This window comes from Podarcis cretensis, assembly GCF_951804945.1.
Source record: "Podarcis cretensis genome assembly, chromosome: 13".
NCBI classification, from domain to species: domain Eukaryota; kingdom Metazoa; phylum Chordata; class Lepidosauria; order Squamata; family Lacertidae; genus Podarcis; species Podarcis cretensis.
Window position 1 is genome coordinate 26,910,967 of NC_137182.1, and position 25,797 is coordinate 26,936,763.

At 44.4% G+C, this 25,797-nt stretch overlaps 1 protein-coding gene and 1 long non-coding RNA gene across 2 annotated transcripts in view; one reads left to right on the forward strand and one right to left on the reverse strand.

Annotated features, from left to right (window-relative positions):
• The window catches only part of LOC307200394 (uncharacterized protein), a 28,220-nt gene extending 10,026 nt beyond the window's left edge, over window positions 1-18,194 (forward strand). Inside the window, exons 7-16 of the mRNA XM_079948935.1 lie at window positions 1,365-1,585; window positions 3,779-3,913; window positions 8,342-8,348; window positions 11,241-11,768; window positions 13,596-13,678; window positions 14,935-15,091; window positions 15,760-15,921; window positions 16,037-16,162; window positions 16,679-16,899; window positions 17,633-18,194. Of these exons, the coding sequence (XP_079805061.1) occupies window positions 1,365-1,585; window positions 3,779-3,913; window positions 8,342-8,348; window positions 11,241-11,768; window positions 13,596-13,678; window positions 14,935-15,091; window positions 15,760-15,921; window positions 16,037-16,162; window positions 16,679-16,899; window positions 17,633-17,945 (1,953 nt within the window). The 3' untranslated portion in view covers window positions 17,946-18,194. The remainder of the gene's footprint in view (window positions 1-1,364; window positions 1,586-3,778; window positions 3,914-8,341; window positions 8,349-11,240; window positions 11,769-13,595; window positions 13,679-14,934; window positions 15,092-15,759; window positions 15,922-16,036; window positions 16,163-16,678; window positions 16,900-17,632) is intronic.
• LOC307200378 overlaps window positions 1-25,797 on the reverse strand; it is a 557,860-nt gene that overhangs the window by 212,491 nt on the left and 319,572 nt on the right. The gene's annotated exons all lie outside the window — the stretch shown is intronic.

Genomic DNA, 25,797 nt, shown 5'->3' on the forward strand with positions numbered 1-25,797 from the left:
GGAAAACCCTGTACTATTTCCCCTGGGAGCAAATGGAACATCACACTCGCTTGGTGTGTATGAAAAGTTTGCAATATGAGCTTCTTGGGTTGTGGACCACTTGATCCACCATATAAAAGGTCAAATCTGAGGAGAGGGGGAAACAGTGGCAGCTGCAACCTCTGACCACCTTGTGAGTTGCTTTAATATTTATTTTAAATGTGTGTTTCTGGACAGAATTTTGCTTTAAAAATCCACCTGGAAAGTAAAGAACATGAAGGAACATTCTTTCACCTCTGGTGGACTTGCCCTAGAGTGAAGGCCTTCTGGGAAATGATTTATAATGAGCTGAAAAAGGTATGTAAGTATACCTTTACTAAGAAACCAGAGGCCTTCCTTCTGGGCATGGTCGGCCAGAAGGTGTTAAAGAAGGACCGAACATTTTTTATGTATGCAACAACGGCAGCAAGGATACTCATCGCCAAGAGCTGGAAAACTCAAGATCTACCCACACTGGAAGAATGGCAGATGCAGCTGATGGACTATATGCAACTGGCCGAGATGACTGGCAGAATCCGAGACCTGGGAGAAGAGAGGGTTGAAGAAGACTGGAAGAAATTCAAGATTTATCTACAAAAGTATTGTAATTTGGTTGAATGCTAAGAAGGATGCTAGATCATAAATAACTGCCTACCATTGAATTAGATTGAACTTGACGATAAGTGAGACTGAGGGAAACATAAAATTTGTGGAGAATAGATTAAATTAACTGAACAAAATTTAAGAATATAAACAAGATGATAAATTGCTGGAAAAAATTTATAACGATGTAAGTGGGAGTGGGAGACGTGAGGGAGTCCAAAGAAGTTCTGAAAAATGTGTTATGATCCATGTTATATTGTTTATTATTTTTGCATTTTGTATTTTAAAAAAAAATCTCAATAAATATTTATTAAAAAAATAAAAAAATAAAAATCCACCTGGAAATGGGATGGAACCATCTTAGTTCTCACTGAGAACTGGGATGGAGTGGACTTTAATGAGTCTGTCCATTCCTTATTTAGTCCCTTAAAGAAAGATTCCTAAGTTAGTGAGCATCACTATGTCCACATTGAATAGTCTGAAATGGTAATAAAGACGCTCAAAGATTTTGTTATGTCCACATTTTAAAGCAAACCAACCGGAACAGAAATGTGGATTATAACACAGTTATCCTACATTTTGTGTATTTCTTCCATCACTGAATCGTAGTCTCTTCAAAGCCTATGATTCTTTGAAACCTATTACCTGGGGAGGCCTAGAAAGATGAGATCAGTTGACTGTGCATAAAGAAGAGAAATCCTCCTGCTCGCCATTCAAAATTATCTCTCTTATTCCCCTCTCAGAAAAATGCTCTGGAGTGCACTCTGCAAGAAACGGAGGCCCGCTATAGCACCCAGCTGGCCCAGCTCCAGTGCCTGATCAGCAACATAGAAGGTCAGCTAGGAGACCTCCGGTGCGACATGGAGCGCCAAAGCCACGAGTACAAGATTCTCCTGGATGTCAAGACACGCCTAGAATCAGAGATCACAACATACCGACGTCTGCTGGAAGGAGAAGATTGCAAGTATGTATAACTCAAATGGGCATTGCGTTTGTACAGCTCCATCTTAGGGTTGTTGTTCTTTTTACTCTTTACTATTAGATTCTAATGAATTATTGAGTATTGCTTTATTTTAATATAAGTAGCTTATTTTAAAGTTAGTGTGGCTTTTTTGCATTGGCTCAGATTGTTATTATTAATGTTCGATGTTTTATTATGTTTTTATGTGTGTTGGAAGCTGCCCAGAGCGGCTGGGGCAACCCAGCCTGATGGGTGATGTATGTATGTATGTATGTATGTATGTATGTATGTATAAGTAAATTAGCTAGCTAGCTAGCTAGTTAGTTACTTATTATCAAGCATTAGACAAAGTGAGGTCTAAACATTATGAAGTTCTCACTGAGGTGGTAAATCTGTGTGTGGACTGTACAATTTCAGGTGGCAGGAAGTACTGTTCCAACAAAAAACAACAAGTTTCCTAAAATAGAAAGCTACTACTACTACTACTACTACTACTACTACTAATAATAATAAATCATTTGTACCCAGCCCATCTGACTGGGTTGCCCCAGCCACTCTGGGCGGCTGTGTGATTTGTATTGAGCAACATTCCATTCAGTTCTGTAGGGCCGTGCCTGCAGTCTGAAATGGTAGAACCCAGCCACAGGGTTACAATACTGGGCCTTTGTGTTTAACAACAACAACAACAACAAAACAACATTTTATTATTTATACCCCACCCATCTGGTTGGGTTTCCCCAACTCTGGGTGACTTCCAACAAAATATTAAAAAACAGTAATGCATCAAATATTAAAAGCTTCGCTAAACAGGGTGCCTTCAAATGTCATCTAAAAGTCTGGTAGTTGTTGTACTTTTTGACATCTGATGGGAGGGCATTCCACAGGGTGGGTGCCACTACCGAGAAGGCCCTCTGCCTGGTTCCCTGTAACTTTGCTTCTCGCAGTGAGGGAACCACCAGAAGGCCCTCGGTGCTGGACCATCAATCAGAATTGCCACCTGAAGATGTCAACTAAAGTGTCATTTCAAAGTGAATGTGGGGTTCCCACTTGGGAAAAAGATCTGAGGCATTCTAATTTCTCAGAACTTCTTGAGTTGTTGGTTTTTTTCTTAGAACCTCAGAAAAAGAAGACTAGTTTCCATAATTTTCTCCATATATTGTCCACCATTTTCTTGGTGGCCACCTTCCACACACCTATCCACCCAATGCCCCAGAATGTCACAAGGCTAATGCATTGTGGAAGATACAGAATCCTGGCCAGGCGGAGAATCTGCTGCAGAACTCCTCCTGGAGAAATTTGGCAACTTTTTTTTTTTAAGGTGGGGCTAGCCATTACCTGTGGGGACGCGGGTGGCGCTGTGGGTTAAACCTCAGAGCCTAGGACTTGCCGATCAGAAGGTTGGTGGTTCGAATCCCTGCAACGGGGTGAGCTCCCATTGCTCGGTCCCTGCTCCTGCCAACCTAGCAGTTTGAAAGCATGTCAAAGTGCAGGTAGATAAATAGGTACTGCTCCAGCAGGAAGGTAAACGGCGTTTCCATGCACTGCTCTGGTTTGCCAGTAGCGGCTTAGTCATGCTGGCCACATGACCCGGAAGCTGTACGCCAGCTCCCTTGGCCAGTAAAGCAAGATGAGCGTCTCAACCCCAGAGTCGGTCACGACTGGACCTAATGGTCAGGGGTCCCTTTACCCTTTACCTTTTGCCATTACCTGCAGCAGTAGCACAGGCCCTTTTCTTTGCTGTTATTGCCATTGTTGCAAGTGGCGGTGACAGCAATGGTGCTGGCATCCTGGCTGCCATTTTGCCTTCATCAGTGCCTGGGACTTAAAGCATTATGTGAGCCCTAGAAATGTAGCTGGATTCCAAGACCCAGGCAAGATGGTCAGGGACCAGGGTTCATGGGAGTTGTAGTCCAACAAGACCCGGAATGCAAATTGTAGTCTGACAGAATTGCATGCAGATCTCCTCTACTCAATAAAGTTGTGACCTTAGTTAACACAGCAGCAACAGGAAGCGGTGTCTTCCCGTTTATTCTGTATGTGGACTCAGAAATTAAGGGGTACCACCATTGCTCCTATTTGGGAAAAGATGGGGGAAATTTTCAGGCGTGGGAGGACAAGGGGCAGTTTGACGGGATTAAGCATGTTGTGCCAAATTTCGCCTTCCCATTTTCACCCCTAATCTCTTGGCAACCTCAGGTTCCCTAGGGCTCCGTGTGTGCCAGAATGTCCCCCTCCAGTCTGTGCTCCGGTCCCCCAGATCACCAAAAAGATTCGCACCATCACAGAGGAGATTAAAGATGGGAAGATCATATCGTCTCGGGAACAAGTCCAGCACCTCACTCTCTAAGGCAACAATACATCAAAAACGAAGCCAATCCGTCCAGGCAGAAGGGAGAAATCTTCCTTCTGTCGTACCACTGCACATATTTTCAGGGCTAATATTCTGCTTTCTTGATCGTGCCTCAGTACTTCGGTGCCTATGTTAACTTTTCAAATCAAAGAGTCGCTTCACTTCAACAGTGATTCAGCCACTGGGATGAAATATCAGCATTTTCAATAAACCTTTGTTTGTCTTCCTCCTATCGCATGGAGAAATGTTGGCTTACGTTGTCTTTCATTTGTGCTAGCCTCTATCATTTCTTGCTTAGAAGCTACTGGTGTTGATTATTTGACTTTATCTGACAAAAGGATGCGTGCCAGTTATAGCATCAAGGACAAAGACGTAACAGTGTGATCTTGACCATGCCTATCTATCACCTGAACCAGAGTCTTCCCCAGGCCAATATTGGGCCCCTGAGGCAAGGGGCATGACATTCTCTTTCTGGCCTTGTAGGTACAGTGGTACCTTGGGTTAAGAACTTAATTCGTTCTGGAGGTCTGTTCTTAACCTGAAACTGTACTTAACCTGAGGTACCACTTTAGCTAATGGGGCCTCCCGCTGCCGCTGCGCGATTTCTGTTCTCATCCTGAAGCAAAGTTCTTAACCCGAGGTACTATTTCTGGGTTAGCGGAGTCTGTAACCTGAAGCATCTGTAACCCGAGGTACCACTGTATAGGCTAGAAGAGAAATGAAATGCCTATCTGAGACTATCATAGTACCATGGCTTGAAATTCTCAGGTGGATGCCAGATGACTTGTTACTTTTAATTTGCCAAGAAGCCCCAGTACTTCACCTCTTGCCACCTCTATCTGAAGCAGTTCTTCAGGCTCTTCCCCTAAAATAAATCTTGCTCAGGATAGTCCTACATCTTCCACAACACTAAAATAAATGAATTTAACAATCCTGAGTTGCTCTCATCCATTGGAATGTGATGCTCACTGATATACTTCCACTAACTAGGGACATTCAAGCTCCAAACAAAATAACAATAATAATATTTGTACCCCGCCCATCTGGCTGGGTTTCCCCAGCCACTCTGGGAGGCTTCCAACAAAAGATTAAAAATACATTAAAATGTCAGACAATAAAAACTTCCCTAAAGATGGCTGCCTTCAGATGTCTTCTAAATGTCAGATAGTTGTTTATTTCTTTGACATCTGATGGGAGGGCGTTCCACAGGGCAGGCGCCACTACCGAGACGGCCCTCTGCTTGGTTCCCTGTAGCCCCCAAACGATGAACTACTTCTGTTAACATTGGTATCCATGAAATTCCAAGTACTAATGCAAGAACACATTGTCTATATGCAAAATGCTGTCCAGCAATTTCCCAGTCTATAAATGTACAGATGAAACCAAAGGGAAGGCTGTGAAAGACATTCCTTTCCCAAATTATTTTTTATTAATTTTCCAAATTATTACAAACCAAACCAAATTAATTTAATTTAATGCAAAATCAAGTTTCCCACTCCTGTTCTGAACGTATGATCATCTTCATTTCCTCACATTGCCGCACCATTTCTTATTTAGAGTTCATCTGACAACCTTCACTAGCCGTTAAACATTCTTCCAACTGGCCACTTTTTTCAGCTTACAAACAGCACCTCCGTTGCATCTTAAAAATAAGTAATCTGTTTCACGTGTGTAGTCCTTCATATACATTGTTGTTCCAGACCTGGTGTGCTGTTAGAGTTAATTACTATCGTCCATTGTTCAGTTATTTGCAGTGTTTATCTGGATGGTACAAGGTTGCATTCCATTCCTTCCGCTGTTTACTGACTAGTGTACGAGCTGCGGCCATAAACAACTCACAGAGTGCATATCCAGTCTCTGCCATTAAAATTCTGCTCTGGAGTTTTTCCTCAGCATACAGTTAAAAACAAGATCTTTTCTCAATTTCAGCCTCTTTACTAGATCTGTCCGGCAGCCATTCATTCTTTTTTCACTGCACCAACAGCACTCCTGGTCCAATCCAGGGATAATTTTAAATAAAGTCCATTCAGCCTTGGTCAAGGGGGGAGGGCGTAGTAAAACCTTGTTAAATTCCTTGTTGAGCATAAATCAAAAGCCTCCCCCCTCTTTCCCAACTGTTGTAAGGATTCTCAAGTTTCAAAAAACCCCACATTCAGATACCTTCAAAGATCCAATCCGAGTCCTTTCAGCAGCTGATTGATTGCAGCCCATGGATATGCCCAGGGGCGTCTCTTGATTAATACCAATTGTCCAAATTATGGAGAATCAAGCACAAATCAAGCCAGGGACAGATCTCATCCATGACAGAGACACACTCCCAGGTCACACCTGCTCTGCCTTATGAAAGCCATTCCTAGTTAGTCCACAACTGATTGCAGACAGTCTTGTCTAGATCTGGCAGTGGAATGTATTGAGATGTAGCAAGACCGAGGACAGGCATTTGGGTGGCTTGAGTGCACCAAGCCTTGCTGAGAAAGCCACCTAGTACAGAAGATTGCTGAATGGTTCATCTGAGACCAAATGAGCAGAGATCCTTTCCTAAGAATCTGCCCACAAAGGATAATTCAAGGTTCGGGAATGAGAAGGGCTGAGCAAAACAGTGACAATGAGACATAATAATAATTTATTATTTATACCTCTCCCATCTAGCTGGGTTTCCCCAGCCACTCTGGGCAGCTTCCAACAAAAGATTAAAAATACATTAAAACATCAGTCATTAAAAACTTCCCTAAACAGTGCTGCCTTCAGATGTCTTCTAAATGTCATATAGTTGTTTATTTCTTTGACATCTGATGGGAGGATGTTCCACAGGGTGGGTGCCACTACTGAGAAGGCCCTCTGCCTGGTTCCCTGTAACTTTGCTTCTCGCAGTGAGGGAACTGCCAGAAGACCCTCAGAGTTGGACCTCAGTGTCCAGGTTGAATGATGGGGGTGGAGACGCTCCTTCAGGTATACTGGGCTGAGGCCATTTAGGGCTTTAAAGGTCAGCACCAACACTTTGAATTGTGCTTAGAAACATACTGGGAGCCAATGTAGGTCTTTCAAGACCAGTGTTATGTGGTCTCGGCAGCCGCTCCCAGTCACCAGAAAGAAAGAGAGGCTCTGGGGGGAGCTGTAACACAGAGAAATTAGTGTGAGCTTCAAGCGGCCTCTTGCTCTTTTGTAGACCAAGGCATGACAAAGAACTTCTTATAATTGACCCAGGGTCCAATAAGAAATTGGGGGTGGAGCCAAGCTTAACATGTGGAGAAGACAGCCTACTCATAATGGGCTGTGTCCAAACTAATGTGGCAGTCCTAACTTATCAGGGAGGAAGCCTCATCAACAGTACAGGTAGGGGAGAAATTAAATTTGATTCTCATTTAGAGACAACTGACCTAATTTGCGCTTTCTGAAACAGTACAAGGACCAAAAACACAGCCACCCTTCAAAGTTGCACTTCTTTGAATTTTGCAATGCAGTTTTTCAGTCAGGTAGCATATACAGAAAATGTATATATACTGGGGTAGTGTCCATAGAACTGCATATATTGTTGAAAATGGCATGCAAAATGTGTTATTTTAAGGGAAATCACTTTGCAGAAATGTGTACAAATGTATCCATTCTGAGAAAATGTGTTGTGGAGTTTTTGTTTTGCTTTTAAATTGCAAACTGAGGTAGAAATTTAAGACTGGGAAAACCTTGGAAACTGAGAGAAACCAAAATTGACAGATTGGTACTATCTCGATTTAAACGTAATGGGATTTACTTTTGAGTAGACCTGAACAGACGTGCTGTAAGTCAACGGGACCAGATAGTCACAACTTCATTCCTGTTGATTCATAAATGCAACTAAGGCCACATTAACACTGTACTTTTAAAACATCATTATACCACATTGAACAGTCATGGCTTCCCCCAAAGAATTCTGGGATCTGTAGTCTGTTAAGGGTGCTAAGAGTGGTTAGGAGGAGCTACAGTTCCAAGAATGGTTTAACAATCAGTCCCTCATCCCAGGAAACTCTGCAAATTGTAAGGATTCTGTGAGGGGAACAGGGGCCTCCTAACAACTCTGAATGCCCTTAACAAACTACATCTCGCAGAGTTCTTTGAGGAAAGCCATGGCTCTTTAAAGTGGTATCGTCAAAGAATGTATGGTGTGAATGTGGTCTAACTTAGCCTGGATCAAGTCTTAACACACCAAGGCAGTTTTCTGCAGCAGCTGGTGGTAGAGATGCCAGGAAGGATCCCTGTTTGAGAAGAGCCCGTCTTCCTGACTCACAGATGACAACCGATACAGGAAGCCAGTGCACACACCAACCTCAGTCCCCTGCTGTTTTCACCCGTGCTGTACTGAACAATTGCTATTTATAACATTTCCATGTATCATCCCCGCTCTGGCTTATGTCTTCTGCACCCCCTACTTCCAGATCTGTGGTATGTGAAGCATTAATGAATGGGGGAATGCATCACAACATGTGCTCGCGTTTCTCTTCCTTACCATTAAATAAATTTAACTAGCCTGTACAGATGTGTGGGGTAGGCATGGGGAATATCAGTTCAGTGCATGTGGCTTTTGATGAGAACAAAGCTCTGACAGCCCCCTGCATTTAAAAATTATGTGCTGCAATTTCTGGGCACAAAATGATTTAATTTATTACTTATTTATAGTGTGTGTTTTCCCCTGTGTGTAGATCCAGCTAAATTTCTTCTCCAGCAGAACATCTGTCATTCTAAGTCATACATTGGCTTATCCAGCAGGAAATGGGAGTGAAAACACACACCTTATGCATAGAATTTCTCTTTCGTTATAGTTGGATAGAATTATATCTGCAAACTGGAGCACTAAGGGCTGCTGTCATACAGAGCTCTTGGCCTCCATTCTGCTAATACTCCATCTTGCTTGGTCTCTTGGAATCTTGACTCAATAGTAAAAAAAAAAAAAAAATGTTCAGCAAGATTTTACTTTGATGTTTCTCACCCCACATTTTACTTTACTGTCATACTGTAATTGCCCCTTTCCACACTTCTGCTTGCAAACTACCTAGAGATCTTTAATTAGAGACTTGGGTCACTTCCAGATGCTGAGCATTCACCCTGATTCGTTGGCACAAAGTTTGCAGGGAGATTATACAATATCAATTGTTTACTAAGTGTTTGTTCTGAAGTTGTATGATGCTGCAACATGCAATTGTTATCCCACATAAATCTATCACTTTCCTTACTGTAAAAAGTTTGATTTCTTTTATAAGAATGCCCAAACCACTTCAATCGCACAATATGGATTTGCCCCTAGGCTGCTGAATCCCACCCACCAAATAGTGACAGTCTGGAAGCACTCTCACTGAGTTTGTACTAAAACGTTTTGAGGGGGACGTTGGCAGGGTCAATAAATACATCATGAGCAAGACTAGTGTCCCCTTAAAGTAGGAAAGAGCAGGTGAAAAAAGGCCAAAGCTCAACTTTTACAAGCAGAGAATAATTCCCCTGAAGCAAAACTGGAGGAAACAGTCTACCTGGTCCACAGCCTGTTGCTGTTTTTCTTCTTCCCGAATAACAGTGGAGAGAAATTAATAAGCAAAAGAATATTTATTTAAGTGTTCATTTGATTCCATTGATGAATTGCTGCTCATAAAATATCTACAAGCGATTTTACAGCAAAAACATCAAGAATAACAAACAATGCCATATGTAAAAGCCCACAAAAGATGCTATTATGCATATATATATGAGAAAAACCTAAAAACCTAACTTTCAAATCCAGTACCCAGTATATATACAGACTGGGATAGCAATCTGCATTTAAAAGACTTTTTTTATTTCATTAGTTCATTCATTTGCATTATGTACTTAATCGGATGCAAAGTACTTCCAATATTCAGGGGAAAGTGGTCAGAGTTGCATGTAAAATGTTGGCTTCAATTGCAGTCTTCTCACCGCAACAGCTAGTCCTGCCGTTGTCTACAAACCATGCATTCTGACCCAGAGAAAAGTCAAATCACAGATGCTGTTGTTGTTGTTTAGTCGTTTAGTCGTGTCCAACTCTTCGTGACCCCATGGACCAGAGCATACCAGGCACTTCTGTCTTCCACTGCCTCCCGCAGTTTAGTAAAACTCATGCTGGTAGCTTCGAGAACACTGTCCAACCATCTCGTCCTCTGTCGTCCCCTTCTCCTTGTGCCCTCCATCTTTCCCAACATCAGGGTCTTTTCCAGGGAGTCTTCTCTTCTCATGAGATGGCCAAAGTATTGGAGCCTCAGCTTCATGATCTGTCCTTCCAGTGAGCACTCAGGGCTGCTTTCCTGAAGAATGGATGCGTTTGATCTTCTTGCAGTCCATGGGACTCTCAAGAGTCTCCTCCAGCACCATAATTCAAAAGCATCACTTCTTCGGCGATCAGCCTTCTTGATGGTCCAGCTCTCACTTCCATACATCACTACTGGGAAAACCATAGCTTTAACCATACGGACCTTTGTTGGCAAGGTGATGTCTCTGCTTTTTAAGATGCTGTCTAGGTTTGTTATTGCTTTTCTCCCAAGAAGCAGGCGTCTCAAATCACAGATACAGAGAGCCAAAAGAGACCTTGGAGGTCCTCCATGTCAACCCCTTGCTGAATGCACGATCCGCAGTGTGGGATGCAATTACTGCATTCCCGGCAGATCTGTTCCATGGCTGAACATCCTGTTCAATAAGGCAGGAAGCAGACTAGGAGAGCAGATAAGGCTAGCGGACTCAGTATAGGATCCAGAAATCTCTTCTGCTGTAAAGACTGTGCACATCTGGCAGAAGAAGCTACCTGGGTGTCCTTTCACCAGTTATGAGGGCAGAGCAGGAGATATCTGGAGTAGAATTTCCAGAAGGTCTCAGGTTCATGATTGCTGTCTACCAGAGATCCTGACTTGGCTTTTCGGTTGGTCAAAGTAGGGCAGAAGGAGGGAAAGGGGCAATCCCACTGCGAAACACCAAGCCCATAATTCTGCTCAAATGACCAACGCCCAGGGACTGAAGGTTGGTGTTTGATGCTGACAGACCGCTTTGATGACATCCCATAAAAACTGTCATTCCAGGGACTCAGCCATCAAGCAGAGTCCTGACTCTGCAAGTGAAGTGTGAGGCGGAAGGGCAAATTTATAAGCCAAGAAATGCTTTTCAAGCAAGTAACGAGCAGGCTAATGAGAAGCCGGGCAGGAATCGCCACAAATATTAACGAGGAGAAAGCCTCGTAAAGGAGCTAACACCCCAGTGCTCATGGTATAAAAAAGCTCTAGGAAGGAGATCATCTGTCAGACTTGGGTTTCGTGGGTCTCTTCACTCATTTCCTCCATCTAGCTGCTCCTTTCAACCATGGCTGCCACCACTGCCACTCGCACTTGCGGGTCTCTCAGGGGCCCTTGCCGGGTCACAACAAACTGCCACCCAAACAGCGCTGCCTCAGTCAACTGCCGGCTCGGGCCTTGCCTTCCTCCTCGCCGATCCAGCGTCTGCCTGCCCCCTCCAGGCCATACGGCCTCGTCTCTCCACAACAGCTGCCAAAGTGGGGGCCACATGTCATCTACTCGCCTTCCACCTCCTAGCATGGGCTCCTCTTGTGTCCCTCCACCCTGCATCCCTCCTCCTGCTCGCCCTCTGAACTGCTACCCTGTCGGCCACAACGAAGGGATCCTCAACTGCAATGAGAAGGAAACCATGGAGTTCCTGAACAGCCGCCTGGGGAACTATCTGGAAAGGGTGCGCTGCCTGGAACAAGAGAACGCTGACCTGGAGTGCAAGATCCGAGACTGGTACGAGTGCGAAAATGCTTACGTGTGCACCGACTTCAAACCTTTTTACTGCAACATTGACGAGCTCCAGCAACAGGTAAGGAATGGCTCATGTGTGTGTGTGTGGAGGGAGTGTCCTCCATGGTCATCCAGTTCCATGGAAACTTTGGTTATTTATGGAGTCTTCTGGATTTATTTGGTTTTAGAGTGGTTTTAGAGTGCGGCAGTAAGACTGGTGACTGGGAGTGGCCGCCGAGATCACATAACATCAGTCCTGAAAGACCTCCATTGGCTCCCAGCGCAATTCAAAGTGTTGGTGCTGACCTTTAAAGCCCTAAATGGCCTCAGCCCAGTATAACTGAAAGAGCATCTCCATCCCCATAATTCAGCCAGCTCTGAGGGGCTTCTGGCAGTTCCCTCACTGCAAAAAGTGAAGCTACAGGGAACCAGGCAGAGGGCCTTCTCGGTAGTGGCGCCCGCCTTGTGGAACGCCCTCCCATCAGATGTCAAAGAAATAAACAGCTATCTGACTTTTAGAAGACATCTGAAGGCTTTAGGGAAGTTTTTAATGACTGATGTTTTATCGTGGGCTATAAATCAATATTATTATTATTATTATTATTATTATTATTATTATTATTATTATTTATTATCATTACAAGGAAAGGGTGAGAGTCATTCTGTCCTTGCTTCAGATCTGCCCTTTGATGCAAGCTTTAAAGGGGTTGCTGAAGACTCATTTTTTAACATTTTATTTATATTTTCAGTTTTATACATTTCACTAATTTTACAATCATTTTAACATTTCAAAACTTGACTTCCTTCCCGCCTCTTTCTGCAGTTCCTTAATTTTCCCCCAATATCTTCTGCATATCCAAATTAACTTAATTTGCTCATTTACTCATCTACTTTAAATATATACTCTTATAAAACTGCAGGTTATTACCATAATCCTGCCAATGTTCTTATCTGTTTACAATTTGGCTGTAATTCAGTAAACCATTTCCATTCTTTTATAAATACTTTGTTATCTTGATTTCTTATTCTTTTGGTAAGTTTTGCCATTTCTGCATATTCCGTAAGTTTTTCTATGCATTTTTCCTTTGCTGGGACTTCTTCTTCTTTCCGTTTTGGGGCAAGTAACATTCTTGCCACTGTAGTTGCATACATAAATAAGCTTCTGTACAGTTTAGGTAGTTCTGTCCCTATAATTCCCCAAAGAAAAGCTTCTGGGTTGTTTTTTTTACAAATGTTATTTTGAACATCCTTTTCAATTCATTATATATCATTTCCCAGGAAAGGAAAGGAAGGAAATGAAGAGAAATGAAGCCTCATTTCTTGCCCCCTTCAGGTGTCTGCTCCAATGCCCTTAAGGCAGGCATAGGCAAACTCGGCCCTCCAGATGTTTTGAGACTACAACTCCCATCATCCCTAGCTAGCAGAACCAGTGGTCAGGGATGATGGGAATTGTAGTCTCAAAACATATGGAGGTCCAAGTTTGCCTATGCCTGCCTTAAGGCAAAAGAAAGTCACGCAATGCAATATGGAATTTGTTCTCATGGTGTAGTGATGCCCATCAACCTGGATGTCTTTAAAACAGGATTGCACAAATTCATGGAGAAGAAGGCTCTCAGTGCCTAACTAGCCATGATGATGGCTATGTTCTCCCTCTGTTGTTGGAGGCAGGAGACCTCTGAATGCCTGTGGCTGGGAGCCACAAGTGGAGAGGGCATGGTTGCATTCAGGTTCTGCTTGTGGGCTTTCTATAGATATCTGGTTGGTCACTTCAGCTACAGGATGCTGGGCTCAGTGAGCCTTTGGCCTGATCCAGCAGGAGCTATCATGCTGCGATGCTCTCCATCTGCTCCCACCTAATCCATCTGGCTGGATTAAAATGAAATATCTCTGGGCGGTTTCTTTCCAGATTTGCTGTACTAAGGCTGACAATGCAAGACTCTGCCTGGATATTGACAATCTCAAAATGGCTTCTGATGACTATTGCACCAAGTAAGATATTTTTTTTGGTGTGTGTGGGGGGGGGTCAAAGCTAGCCAACCACTCTCACCCTGTATGTTGTCATACTCCCCACCCCCCCACCACCCCATGGTATCATTCAAACCAGCTTGTGTTACTATGATTCCCAGAAAGAAAACAGAGGCTCACCGATAGCAGTTTTGTAGGGAAACCAGGCTGAAAACAGTGGCTGCTGATAGTATTAAGGGCTGCCAGATCACCACTTTCAAGCTAAATTATTATTGGGAAGTGTTGATGTCTCTTCTACAAAGACCCAGGCAGTTCTAAAATGAGGACTGTTTTGCTAAGGAATAGCCAGCAGCGCTAAGAAGGCAAGCTTCCACATTAAAGGAATTCAGTGGAATTCAGGTTAAAATTCCATTTGGAAGTCCTCTGACAACTGGCTGTACATTTTTGTACCAAGAACATACCAACGCAAGCCTGAAATCAACAATGTAAGCCCCAACTCATCTATTGGTTTACAACAGGTTTAAGGCCCTAAGAGTAATTGTCCAACTGTCCTGTCCCCCACAAAAACACACAGAATGCACACATAGTATCACACTCCTTGATTTCAGAAAAGACGCATACAAAATCGCTCACATTTTAGCAGCCCCATAAACATGCACCAGAAAAGGCATGGACCCGCAGACACACATTTGTAGATCACCCTGCCACTGAGAATACAAAAGCGTAGGACAGTTATCCACGTCTGCTTAGAGGTAAGTCTCCTTGAGGTGTGTGGCACCTACTCAAAGCAGAGACGGGGAACTGGATCCAGATCTGGCCCACCCTCCAAGGGCCACCTTTGTCAGCTGGATAGGGCAGCCAACCCATCAATCACCAGGTGTCAAACTTCAGAGGAGGAATCGAGAGCACATTTGTGTGCTCATCATTCTTCTTTTTCTCCTTTACAGATTGACTTTAATTTAAGTTGAGACTGGAAAGGAAGAATCATTGAAGCTAGGGCTTGGTCCCAAGCTGGGGCTGCAAGGATTCCTGCTGAAAGTAGGACTTGCTTTCGGTGTTTACTGCAAGTCCCACCCCGGTGGGGATTGTCGCCACCCAGGCGCTGCTGAGCAGAAACAATCCCAGTGGCTTGCTGTGCTCTGGGTGACCTTAGAGTAGCAGAAGAGAGCGAGAACTGCTGCCCACTGGAGCTTGGATTGGTACTCAGCAGTCCTTAGTCCAGGTTTAACATTCTGCCCTCTCAGCTATGCTGCAATAATCTGTCTTTCCTCCCCCTGAAGGTATGATTATGAGCTGAGTCTGCGTCAGCGGGATCAGGCTGACATCAATGGCCTTCGGAGAGTGCTGGATGACCTCACCCTATGCAGGGCTGACCAGGAAGCTCAGCTCGAGTCCTTGACTGAGGAGATGATGTGCCTGAAGAAAAACCATGAGGAGGTATGCCCCAAACATCTCTTCTACCAAGACCAGAACAGGTGCTGAACCACGGGTGAAGGAGCATAGATCTTTGGAGCTGGAAGAGCACTGGGATCATCTTCTAGTCCATGGGTAGTCAACATGAGGTCCTCTGGATGTTGTTGGACTACAACTCCCATCAGACCCAGTAAGCATGGCCAGTGGGCAGGGATGATGAGAGTTGTAGTCCAGCAACATCCAGAAGGTACCACATTGGCTACCCCTGGTCTAGACCAGTTCACATCAAAAACCAGGGACATCTATCCACCTAGTCCACCTTGAGATCGGTCTTCACAATCTAGACCACCAACAGAGATAAGGGCATTCCAGGATAAATAAATGCAGAGTTTTGGACAACTTATGCAACCAACCAATACACAATGGGTAAAGGGCAAAATCCCTAAGGGTCACCAACCACTAGAGTAAATTTCTATCTAGTCCAAACTATGGCCATCTGTGCGCCCCTTCCACTGAATCTCCCCAAATCAAAATTCCATCAGGGTCCAAGTCCCAAACAGGGAACCAGCTTGCAATACCAGTCTACCATCGAAGAGCCAACCAAATTATATTCAGCAGTCCCTTTGAATAAGTGTTATGCAAAGGATGATAAATGGCTCCAGATATTCTCCCCTCTTTGTCCCCTCCTGCAGGAGTCCTGTGCCCTGCGCTCCCAGCTCGGTGACCGCATCAATGTGGAAGTGGATGCTGCCCCATCTTGCAACCTCAACAAGGTCCTGGACGAGATGCGGTGCCAATATGAGGCTGATCTTGAAAAGAATCGCCGGGAAGTTGAGGACTGGTACTGTACACAGGTAGGTCCTCCTCCTCAGTGGCCAATTCCATCCCAATCAGGTGTCTCACTGACCATCTTTCATGGCAGAACCCCCGTGACAGTCTAATTTCTGGACTTTTTAAAACTTTCACCAGATGGAAGAGCTCAACAGGGAGGTGCTCTCCAGTGGAGAACAGCTGCAGTGCTGCCAGACAGAAATCATTGAGACAAGACGTTGTGTTCAAGCACTGGAGATTGACCTACAGGCTCAGCAGAGCATGGTGAGTAGGAATCCAGAATGCTCAGTGTCGGGTACGTTCTTCAAAAGTACTATTTGCATGTTCACACAATCTTGTGAATCGTACTCCTGTCTGTCATGCCTTTCCCGTCTCTTCTTCCAGCCCACCCTCTCCTCTACCCTCCAGCTCTGAAGCTTCCCCTTCCTCTGACTTTTGCATCCTGGCTGGTAGAGGTCCCCACAAATCACTGCCCCCCTCTCTCGAGTCAGACTCCAGACTCCCTTCCCCCCGTGCACACTCATCAGCATTTTGCCAGTCCCTGCCAGTGTCCTCCAGATGTTACTGGACTCCAACTCCCATCTACCCCAGCCAGCAAGGCCAAGGGCCAGGGATGATGGGAGTTGTAGTCCAACAATATTTGGAGGATATCGGGTTGGCTGCCCTTGCAGTATGGTACCATTGTGTTCGTTTTGCTGTGTGAGCAGAACATGCCCTGATGAATCTCTCTCTCTCTCTCTCTCTCTCTCTCTCTCTCTCGCCGCCTTCTCCATTTCTCAGAAAGGGGCTCTGGAGGGCACTTTGCAAGAAACAGAATCCCGCTACTGCACCCAGCTTTCCCAGCTCCAGTGCCTGATCAGCAACGTGGAGGCCCAGCTGGCTGAAATCCGCTGTGACATTGAGCGCCAGAACTGCGAGTACAAGACCCTCCTGGACGAAAAAGCCCGCCTGGACTGTGAGATCGCCACTTACCGCAACATGTTGGAAGGAGAAGACTGCAAGTACGTAAGATGAGGGCAGTAGTCGATGCCAGAATGGCCTCTTCTGGATTGATTTGGCTTTAGGCATGTTAACCTCAACTCAGCTGTGATCCAATAAAGTGGGGGGGGGGTGGAGAGAGAAAGCCTTCTGACCCCAAGGGCCACCTTCCCTTCTGGTCCACCTTCCAAGGGCCACATGCCAGAGACAAAAGTGATGGAACAATGAATGCAGTCCCAGGTGCAACAGCTGGCATTTCCAGGTAGACCTCAGAGAGACCCCAGTCAGAAATCCTAGAGGACTTCTGTTAGTCAGGGTAGACACCACTGAGCTATTCCCCCCAGCAGAGGATAGACAAGTTGAGTGGATCCACAAGCACCATACATCCTGGAACTTGTACCTGAAACTACTTCTTCTTTGGAGATCACTCATAGCCGAGGAAGATTGTCTTCCATAAACAAGGTTTTAACAACTTACCTATGCTGTGGTCCTAAGAGCAGCTATTTGGAAACGCCCAGTTAAAATCAACGGATGGGCATGTTTGCATCTTGAGGTTACAGCTCACTTACTGGCCCTTTTGGGGAATAACACTAACTCACACCAGGATGTTGCTGTGAAAGCATCCACAGCTCCAAGAACACAAGACCCTTTGCTTTAGCTCCTTAACGCTTGCTCTCACCATCTCACATTGGGAAGCTAGCCTTCTCCAGAGACACACTCTTCTTGTCTAACCATGGATGTGTTCTTCTTTTCCAGGCTGCCCAATCGCCCCTGTGATCCAGAGTGCACGACCGCCATTCGGTCATCTGTCTGCCGGCCAGTTTGTGTGCCAGAGCCTGTCTGTGCCCCCGCCTGCCCACCAACCTGCAAGCCATGTGTGCCCGTGGTGGAGCCCAACCTGGCTCCCTCATGTGTCAACCCCTGTGGGCCAAAGTTTGTCTCATGTGGCCCTCCACCCTGTGGCCCTCCTCCCTGTGGCCCGCATGGTCCAATGTGCCCACCCCCTTGTGGCCCATGCCCACCAGGGCCACCAGGCCCAAGGATCAACACTAAGATCTGCCGCATGTGAAATCTCAGTGCCTGGGCACCAAATCCAAAGGCAACATGCAACAGACGAGGACCTGAACCTAGAGGGGAGGGGGAATTTATGTACTCTTATCCTGTGCTTAGAAAACTCCTCTAGGAACCTTGCTTAAAAAGTTAGGCACGTTCTGCCTACAAGGTGGCTCTGGTAGCATGGTTCCTCCCTTCCCTGCTGCTTTCATGCTTTCCGGGATGCACGGAAGATCCTCGGGTGACTTCTTAATAAACATTTGTTTTCTGGCATACAAAAAATGTGGCATCTGCTATATGTTTTTCTAAGCAGATGTTTGCTTATGACACAAGACCAAGAGTTTCCAGAAGGAGATTAGGTTCTCCAGGGGCAGAAGTGGTGACACTTTTCAGGGATGGAAGGGACCAGAGGCAAAAGCCGGTGGAACAACAAAGGTACATTTTTCCTTCGTTCAGTAGGATAGTTAGTACACCCCTCTGTCCTCTATCCAGACAAACACGAGGCATTGTCAGAGTTCAATGACACATTTCAGCAAAGCGAAAACTCTTGGATATGAAGGAGGACCAATGAAGGGTGTATTCTGTGATGGGTGGGTGGCTTGGGGAGAGTTCTGAAGGTCAGATAAAAGGCCTAACAGGACCACTCTGAGGTAGGATGAGGCGGCTGTCTTGGGCCATTAATATTAGGAGTCATGAAAGGCAGCACACTGATCGTGAAATCATTATTGCAATTATTTTGTTTGCCGGGAGAAAGGGAGATGCTTATGGGATTTTCTGCCTCTGGGGAAGCACCATTTCCTGTTCCAGACAGCAAAATGTCTTGGGTCAGTCCTGGGTTGGCTGAACAAGGGATGCATCCAGAGTTCATTGTTGCCTCGGTGCCATTCATGAATGCATGTTTCATGCAGAATCCACACAAAGTTGTCCTTATCAAAATGCCATCCCATCTTATCTTCCCATTTAATTTGGATTTACCATTTCTACATAATATCCCATTATATTCACACACACATACACACACACAAATGTGGACTTCTTAATTAAGATTAAATGAGGGGGTATATAATAGCATTTTGATGAGGATTGTGAACAAAGGTGTTTCCAGGACCCAGAACATATGAATTGTCTCTCGCAAGAAATAGATAGCTATTTGAGGGTATTTCCAACCTTAATGAAAATCCTAGTGGGTCTCTGGGTAGGTAGGAAATTGATCATGGCTTCTTTGGATCATTCAAGGCAAAGTAGTTATTACACTCATCCGTTTTAACCTCTTGCAATGAAGAGTATATAGAATAGAATCATAGAATCATAGAGTTGGAAGAGACCACAATGGCCATCGAGTCCACACCCCCTGCCAAGCAGGAAAAAACCTTCAGAGCACTCCTGACATATGGTTGTCAAGCCTCTGCTTAAAGACCTCCAAAGAAGGAATAGAATCATAGAATCATAGAGTTGGAAGAAACCTTATAACCTTAGGTGTTGCTGCCACCTGGGGGTGTCAGAAGAGATTTTCCTGAAGCACACTGGGCTTTTCAACCGAAGCAATCAGGTGCGCTGCTCCAGTTACAAACTAGGAGAAGGAAAACCAGCAAGTGCTACAACATGGATGGCTTTTTAGCCTTCCAAATTCCCAGCATAGTAATTCATTTTAAAAAATAATCTAGAGTTAGGTTGTCTTTTAGTTGGGCCCTTTCATTCCAGGATTTCTGCAGAATTCACATACTGAAGAAGATAATTTACCTCTTTCCCATCCACTCACAGAAACAGCCCCTCTTTGAGAAGGCATTCGGAAGAGGAATAGCAGCCCAGGGGTGTGGAGAAAGGGCTGGGTGACTACCACCACCTCAATTATTGTTTGCAATGTTGGTGGGGTAGCAGGCACTACAGCTTTATCGCAGCATCATAATTCCTCCCCAGTGTTAAAAGTGAAAAGTCAACAACACCTACGGTTTCTACAACAGAGAGCCTTGTTAAAGGCCAGGCAGCACAATCCTAACCTAATTAGAAGCAAGTCCTACTGAATCCAGTGGGGCTCGCTCCTAACAGACTAGAGTACACATAATCAGACCCATGAAACTACTGTTTCTGTCACAATGCAGACACAGCAGCACCCATCTGTGTTGTGGTCTTACTAAACTTTAAAGAAAAATCCGGGGTCCCTGCAGTTCTACTGGAATCAGCGGACTCAGCTACATTCGTTTAAAAAACCGGTGCTTTGAATGTGTTATAAACATGCAACACCAGATGGCGATGGAGAGCAAAAAAACCTCTTTGCTATTTTACATAGCATTGGGTCCCCCCCTTTCGTTATAACAATTTAATTTCTGACTTATTTATAGCAATTATTTCCCTGTGTGTAGATCCACCCAGTGTCCTGAAGTCTCATTAAAAGTCATACTACTTTGGGCTACAGGATAATAGGTACACTTACAACTTCAGGAGGGTCTGATTCAATGCTTGAACTTGAACCAAGACCACTGCCTGGAACATGCAAAATAATAATATATAACCGAGTGCCTTGGAATAGATGGATCATTGATACAACCAGGCAAGATCATTCTTAGAAATCTTAAATGTGCCTCACGAGACATCATATGCCCTATAACCTAAAAACCTCGGGGGTGTTTACTTTAATTCATATCTCATCAGCGCTCTGTGGTTTTCACAATGTTATGGCTAATCTATGACTTTAAATATACCGAGTAGGTTGGCATAAAACCAAAATGTTGAACCGTGCAATCCAATTCCCATTTGCTCTGCAGTAAGCCTATGCATGCCTTCAATGCATTTGCTCCAAGGGAAGTATGGAGAGAGCCTGGCTGAATACAGGCAGCTGATATCAGAGTAGGCATGCATGGGATTATGTTGCAAAACCTCTCCATCTATACCTGAAAAGCAGGGATGTGGAACTTGTGGCCCTGTAGAAATTGCAGGATTCTCAATGCCCAGCAGCCCTGGCATGCATGACCAATGGTCGGGGATGAGGAGTGCTGAAGATCAGCAACACCTGAAGGACCACAGATTCCCCATCCCTGCTATATATCACTTCTCCTTTCTGTCTGTTTTGCTGGGATATAAATTTTATTATAAATAAATATGATATATAATCTTTCTTCCTAACCTGACTTCCCCCCCCCTCTCATTATTTCTCATGCTGTTTCACACACACACACACACACAGAGAGAGAGAGAGAGAGAGAGAGAGAGAGCTCAGTCAGTTGAACACGAGACTCAGGACCATGGGTTCAAGCCCCATGTTGGGCAAAAAGATTCCTGCATTGCAGGGGGTAGAACTAGATGACCCTCGTGGTCCCTTCCAGCTCTACAGTTCTATGACTCTATGAATGCAGTTCCCATTTCCTTTGCCTCCGAAAGGTCCCCAAACCAATGCTTTCCATGGGTGCATCAGTAAAATGATGGGCGCGATTGCAGCCAAATCGCCTCCCACCCACGTTTGATTTGTAGGTTGCTTTGTAATCCGATGCACATGGCCACAGAAAGAAACTATATCTTGGAATGAGGGGGGTAGCAAAGGAAAATAAGGATTCCACGAATAAATTCCCCCAGTCAGCATCCAGTACTGACATGTAACCACAAGGGGGAGCAAAAGGGCTATTCAGCTTGTGCAAAGTGGCAGGAGAACCATGTAGTTTGTTCCATCACCTGGAAGACACGGCTGTCAGGTCCATGAATGGGTAGCTGGGGGGGGCAGGATACCCCACTGCTAATTCTGACAACTGAATGAGAAATCCAACCTAGGGATTCTCTTGCCCAAGGCTGGAATTCAAGGTTTTTAAAGCAGCTTTAATTTAACAAGCGGTCATGGGTTCCTTGATGAAACCGCCACAGGCTTCTCCGCTTTTCCATCTGGTCACTAGGGATGATGGGAATTTGATTTGGTTCCTATTTATAGGTGAATCTATCAACTCTGCACTTTCCAGAACAGGATGAGAACCAGAAGACAGACGTCCTTCAAAATTTGCACTTCTCTGAATTTTGCAATGCAGTTTGCTAAGCAAACAGTATTTTAAAAAATGCATTTATTTGGGGGGAAATCTGCAGAAAAAATGAAATAATAGTGAACACAGCATACAAACTGTATTGTGTTGGGGAAATTGCATGCAAAAGGGTGTACATGAGTAAAAACAACCCCCTTCTAAAAAAAACACTACTTGAAAAAATAGGCTAAACAGTACAACCAAAAGAAAAGTCATCCTCTAAGAATTCACAAAGGATTTCTCTAGTTTTTTTCATGTCCAAGGTAAACTGAGTGCCTATAAATATTCAGCAGTCACACTTGCAATGTGTCATGTGATGAAAGCCAGTCTTTGGACTGTTATCCTTTTTGTGGGGGATTCTATCTGCTGCAGGCAAATTCAGCTTGCCATTGCTATCGTTGATTTGGTGTTCTTGAGTGACAAGAACCACCCCAGAATTTGCCTTTTTGCTGTTAGGAAAGTGGCAGGGAAATTCCTGGGAATAGGCAGAGTAACTCTGGATGGGCAGAACATTACGTAATGTCTCCCCAACGAATCAGAACGGATGTTCTCAATACCCAGCCAATGTCACCTAACTTCAGTCCCAAGCTTTGTGCAAACGAAACAGAATGAATTATAAATAAACAGGAAGTCTGGACATGATCCAAGGGAGAGCAGCATCAGTTGCTCATGACGGCAGCATGGAGGAAAGTCGGCACAGAAAAACTCAGAGATGGGGAACCTCAGTCTCTTCCATCTGCAGAACTGGTACTGCACAGGTGCCACACAAACCGTGTCATAATAAATCAATCTTTTAGTGTGGTGGCACCTAAACCTGGGAACTGTTGACATCAGTCGGGCACCTTTGCTGCAATCTTTTCCAGTACCTGCTTAAAACATTTTTGTTTAGGCAAACCTATCCAGGCATGTAGATGCTGATGTGCTAAAATCTCTTTTATACTGTTAATTTTAATTATTTATGAATGTTTCAGTTGTTCTTAACTGTGTTTGTACTGATCATCTTAAAATTTCTTGTAAATTGCTTAGGGGTTTTAAATGCAATCCAGTGGGATATAAATGTTGTGAAATGTTGTCCATTTGCTCTGAACTTCCCAACGCTGCCTAAAGGGCAGAGGGACAAAGTTATTCTCGTGGGAGGAAAGTTCATGTTTAAGTGTCTGAGTCAAGCTGGACAGAACAGCAACAATTCTAGCAGATACCAGTGTTAACTAGGGACTAACAGAACAAGTAAAGGAAGCCTGAACAACTTAAATATCTCTCAAAAGCCAGTTCAGAGAACCCCTGGATGTTTCATGCACACAGGGAAAAGCTTTGCTGGACCAGCACCTACAAAGCATCAGAACAGCTTCCAGCTGGTGTAGATAAACAGGATAGAGTAGGTGTCTGATTTGGATTCTGAGACATTCCAGGAAATTGAGAAACTGGACCACACCAGCAAGGATGACTGGTTCCACAAAGTTGAGAAGAATCTGGAAAGGAACAGGTCTCTAGCAGGAAGTAGAGCAAACCTGAATGAGGCCACATCCTGAAACAAAAGTCAAAGCCGTGCCTAGTGATGAAAGAAACCAAATTGCTGCATTGCAGACAATGTTCCCTTAAGTCTTTTCCCCTTAATTTCATTGCAGTTGGGGGAAAATGTGCCTCTTTTTTTGGCAATGTGTAATTGGCAACCCAGGAAATTCACCAGACATTCTAATAAGCACACACAGAGAGACATTTATGTGTATTTTAATGAACTGAGTGGGAGACTATGAGTGCTTACTTCACTTTTGGTTGTTAGTTTGTTAATGATGTTAATATATTTGGGGGATCAGGAGTGCTGTAATGCTTTGTGAATTTTTAGAATATGACTTTTCTTGTGGTTGTATACTGTTTAGCCTGTTTTTAAAGTTGCTTTGTTAACAGTGTTTTATAGAGGTGGTTGTTTTTACAGATGATTTGTTAATTATTTTATATGGTTTGTGCTGTAATTGCAATGTTCTACTAGGTTGTTATTCATTGTATGTGACTCATGCAAGTGAAAAACAGCATAGAAATATAATAAATGAAAATGAAATGAAAATATGTATCTCTAGCTAGAATTCCTGGATTTGCACCAGTGCAGACATGGTGAAAATTAACCATGGGCTGCAATCAATCAATCAATCAATCAATCAATCAATCAATCACTTTATTACAGTCAATGACCAGCATAGCTTGCAATCTAATCCAGAGCTTGGCATCAATAGGGTGCCCTTTTGTCTTCAATGCCAGGGAGTGGGCCACACTTTGTGCTAAGAGATCTCTCTTGTGTGGAATTGCTGCTGGATGAGAACATAACAAAGAGCTCTGCTGGATCAGCCTGGTGGCCCATCTAGTCCAAAATCCTTTTCTCATGTTGGCCAACCAGATGCCTGTGGGAAACCAACAAGCAAGACCTAAGTACAACAGCCTACTTGTGATTCCAAACAACCAGTATTCAAATCATTCATACACCTCTTCAGCTGAGAAGTGAGAACATAGCCTTTGTGGCTAATTCTTTGGCGATCACTCATAGCCGAGTAAGATTGTCTTCCATAAACATGGTTTTAAAAGTGAGTCCGTAAGTGACTGTGGAGGTCAATTCTGGATCCACACGTCCTTCCACAATGGGGGACATGGGTTTCCGGGCGGGAGTTGATCACGGTGTGGATTTGCCAAGCGTGCCTTCCTCTTAGCACATTTCTCCCTTTCGTCCTGAGTTCGAGAGTCTTTGAAACCCATGGCACCTTTGATAAAGGCTGTTCTCCAATTGGAGCACTTGCAGGCCACTGTTTCCCAGTTGTCAGTGTTTATACTACTTTTTAAAGATTTACATTGAGAGAGTCTTTGAGCCTTTTTTGTTGACCACCAGCATTACGCTTTCCATTTTTAAGTTCGGAATAGAGTAGCTGCTTTGGAAGATGATAATCAGGCATCCACATGACATGACCAGTCTTACGAAGTTGATGTTGAAGAATCATTGCTTCGACACAGGTGATCTTTGCTTCTTCCAGTACACTAGCATTAGTTTGCTGGTCTTCCCAGGTGATGTGTAAAATTTTTCAGAGGCACTGTTAATGGAATCTTTCAAGGAGTTGGAGGTGGAGTTTATAAGTGGTCCATGTTTCACAAGCGTACAGTAAGGTTGGTAGAAGTGAGAACATAGCCTTTGTGGCTAATAACCATTCATAGACACCACCTCCGTGAGGTGCCACTGCCTTTATCAGCAACATGCATTTGTCTGATGGCCAAGGCGGACCTGAGATGTTGACAGCCACCTTTCAAACTGTTTGTGTTTAGCTGGCTTCTCTTTTTGCCGAAGGGTGGAGGTGGAGGAGAAACCATTAAGACAAAACAGTTCCACAGTTCGCTGGGTGCTTTTCAAACCCGTGGCAGGTAGGACAATGGCATCACTCACTGGCTCTCCGGTGCTCCTGAACAACTCTGTATACAGTTAAGCCCTTTACATATTTGGACGAGAGCTGGAAACGTTAGGAGCGATGCTTACCTTTAGCCGCATGAATAGAAATTGCACAACAGCACGGCCCATTTGTGTAACACCAGCAGCCAAGAGAAGCAACCAACCTTCTTACACAATGGTGGTTGTTGGTGGTGGTTGTTTTGTGCAGGCAACTTTCAGGGTGGTTTGTTTTTATTTTACACACAATGTGTGGTTTCACCTCTTTTCACCGTAAGCCTTCAGCTACTGGAATGGAGGGGTGGGTCACATTCCCTTAACATAAGAACATAAGTGGAGCCTGCAGGATCAGGCCAATGGCCCAACTAGTCCAGCATCCTGTTCTCACAATCACATGCCCATGAGAAGCCCCAAAGCAGGTCTCCAGCACTCTCCCCTCGCTATAGTTTCCA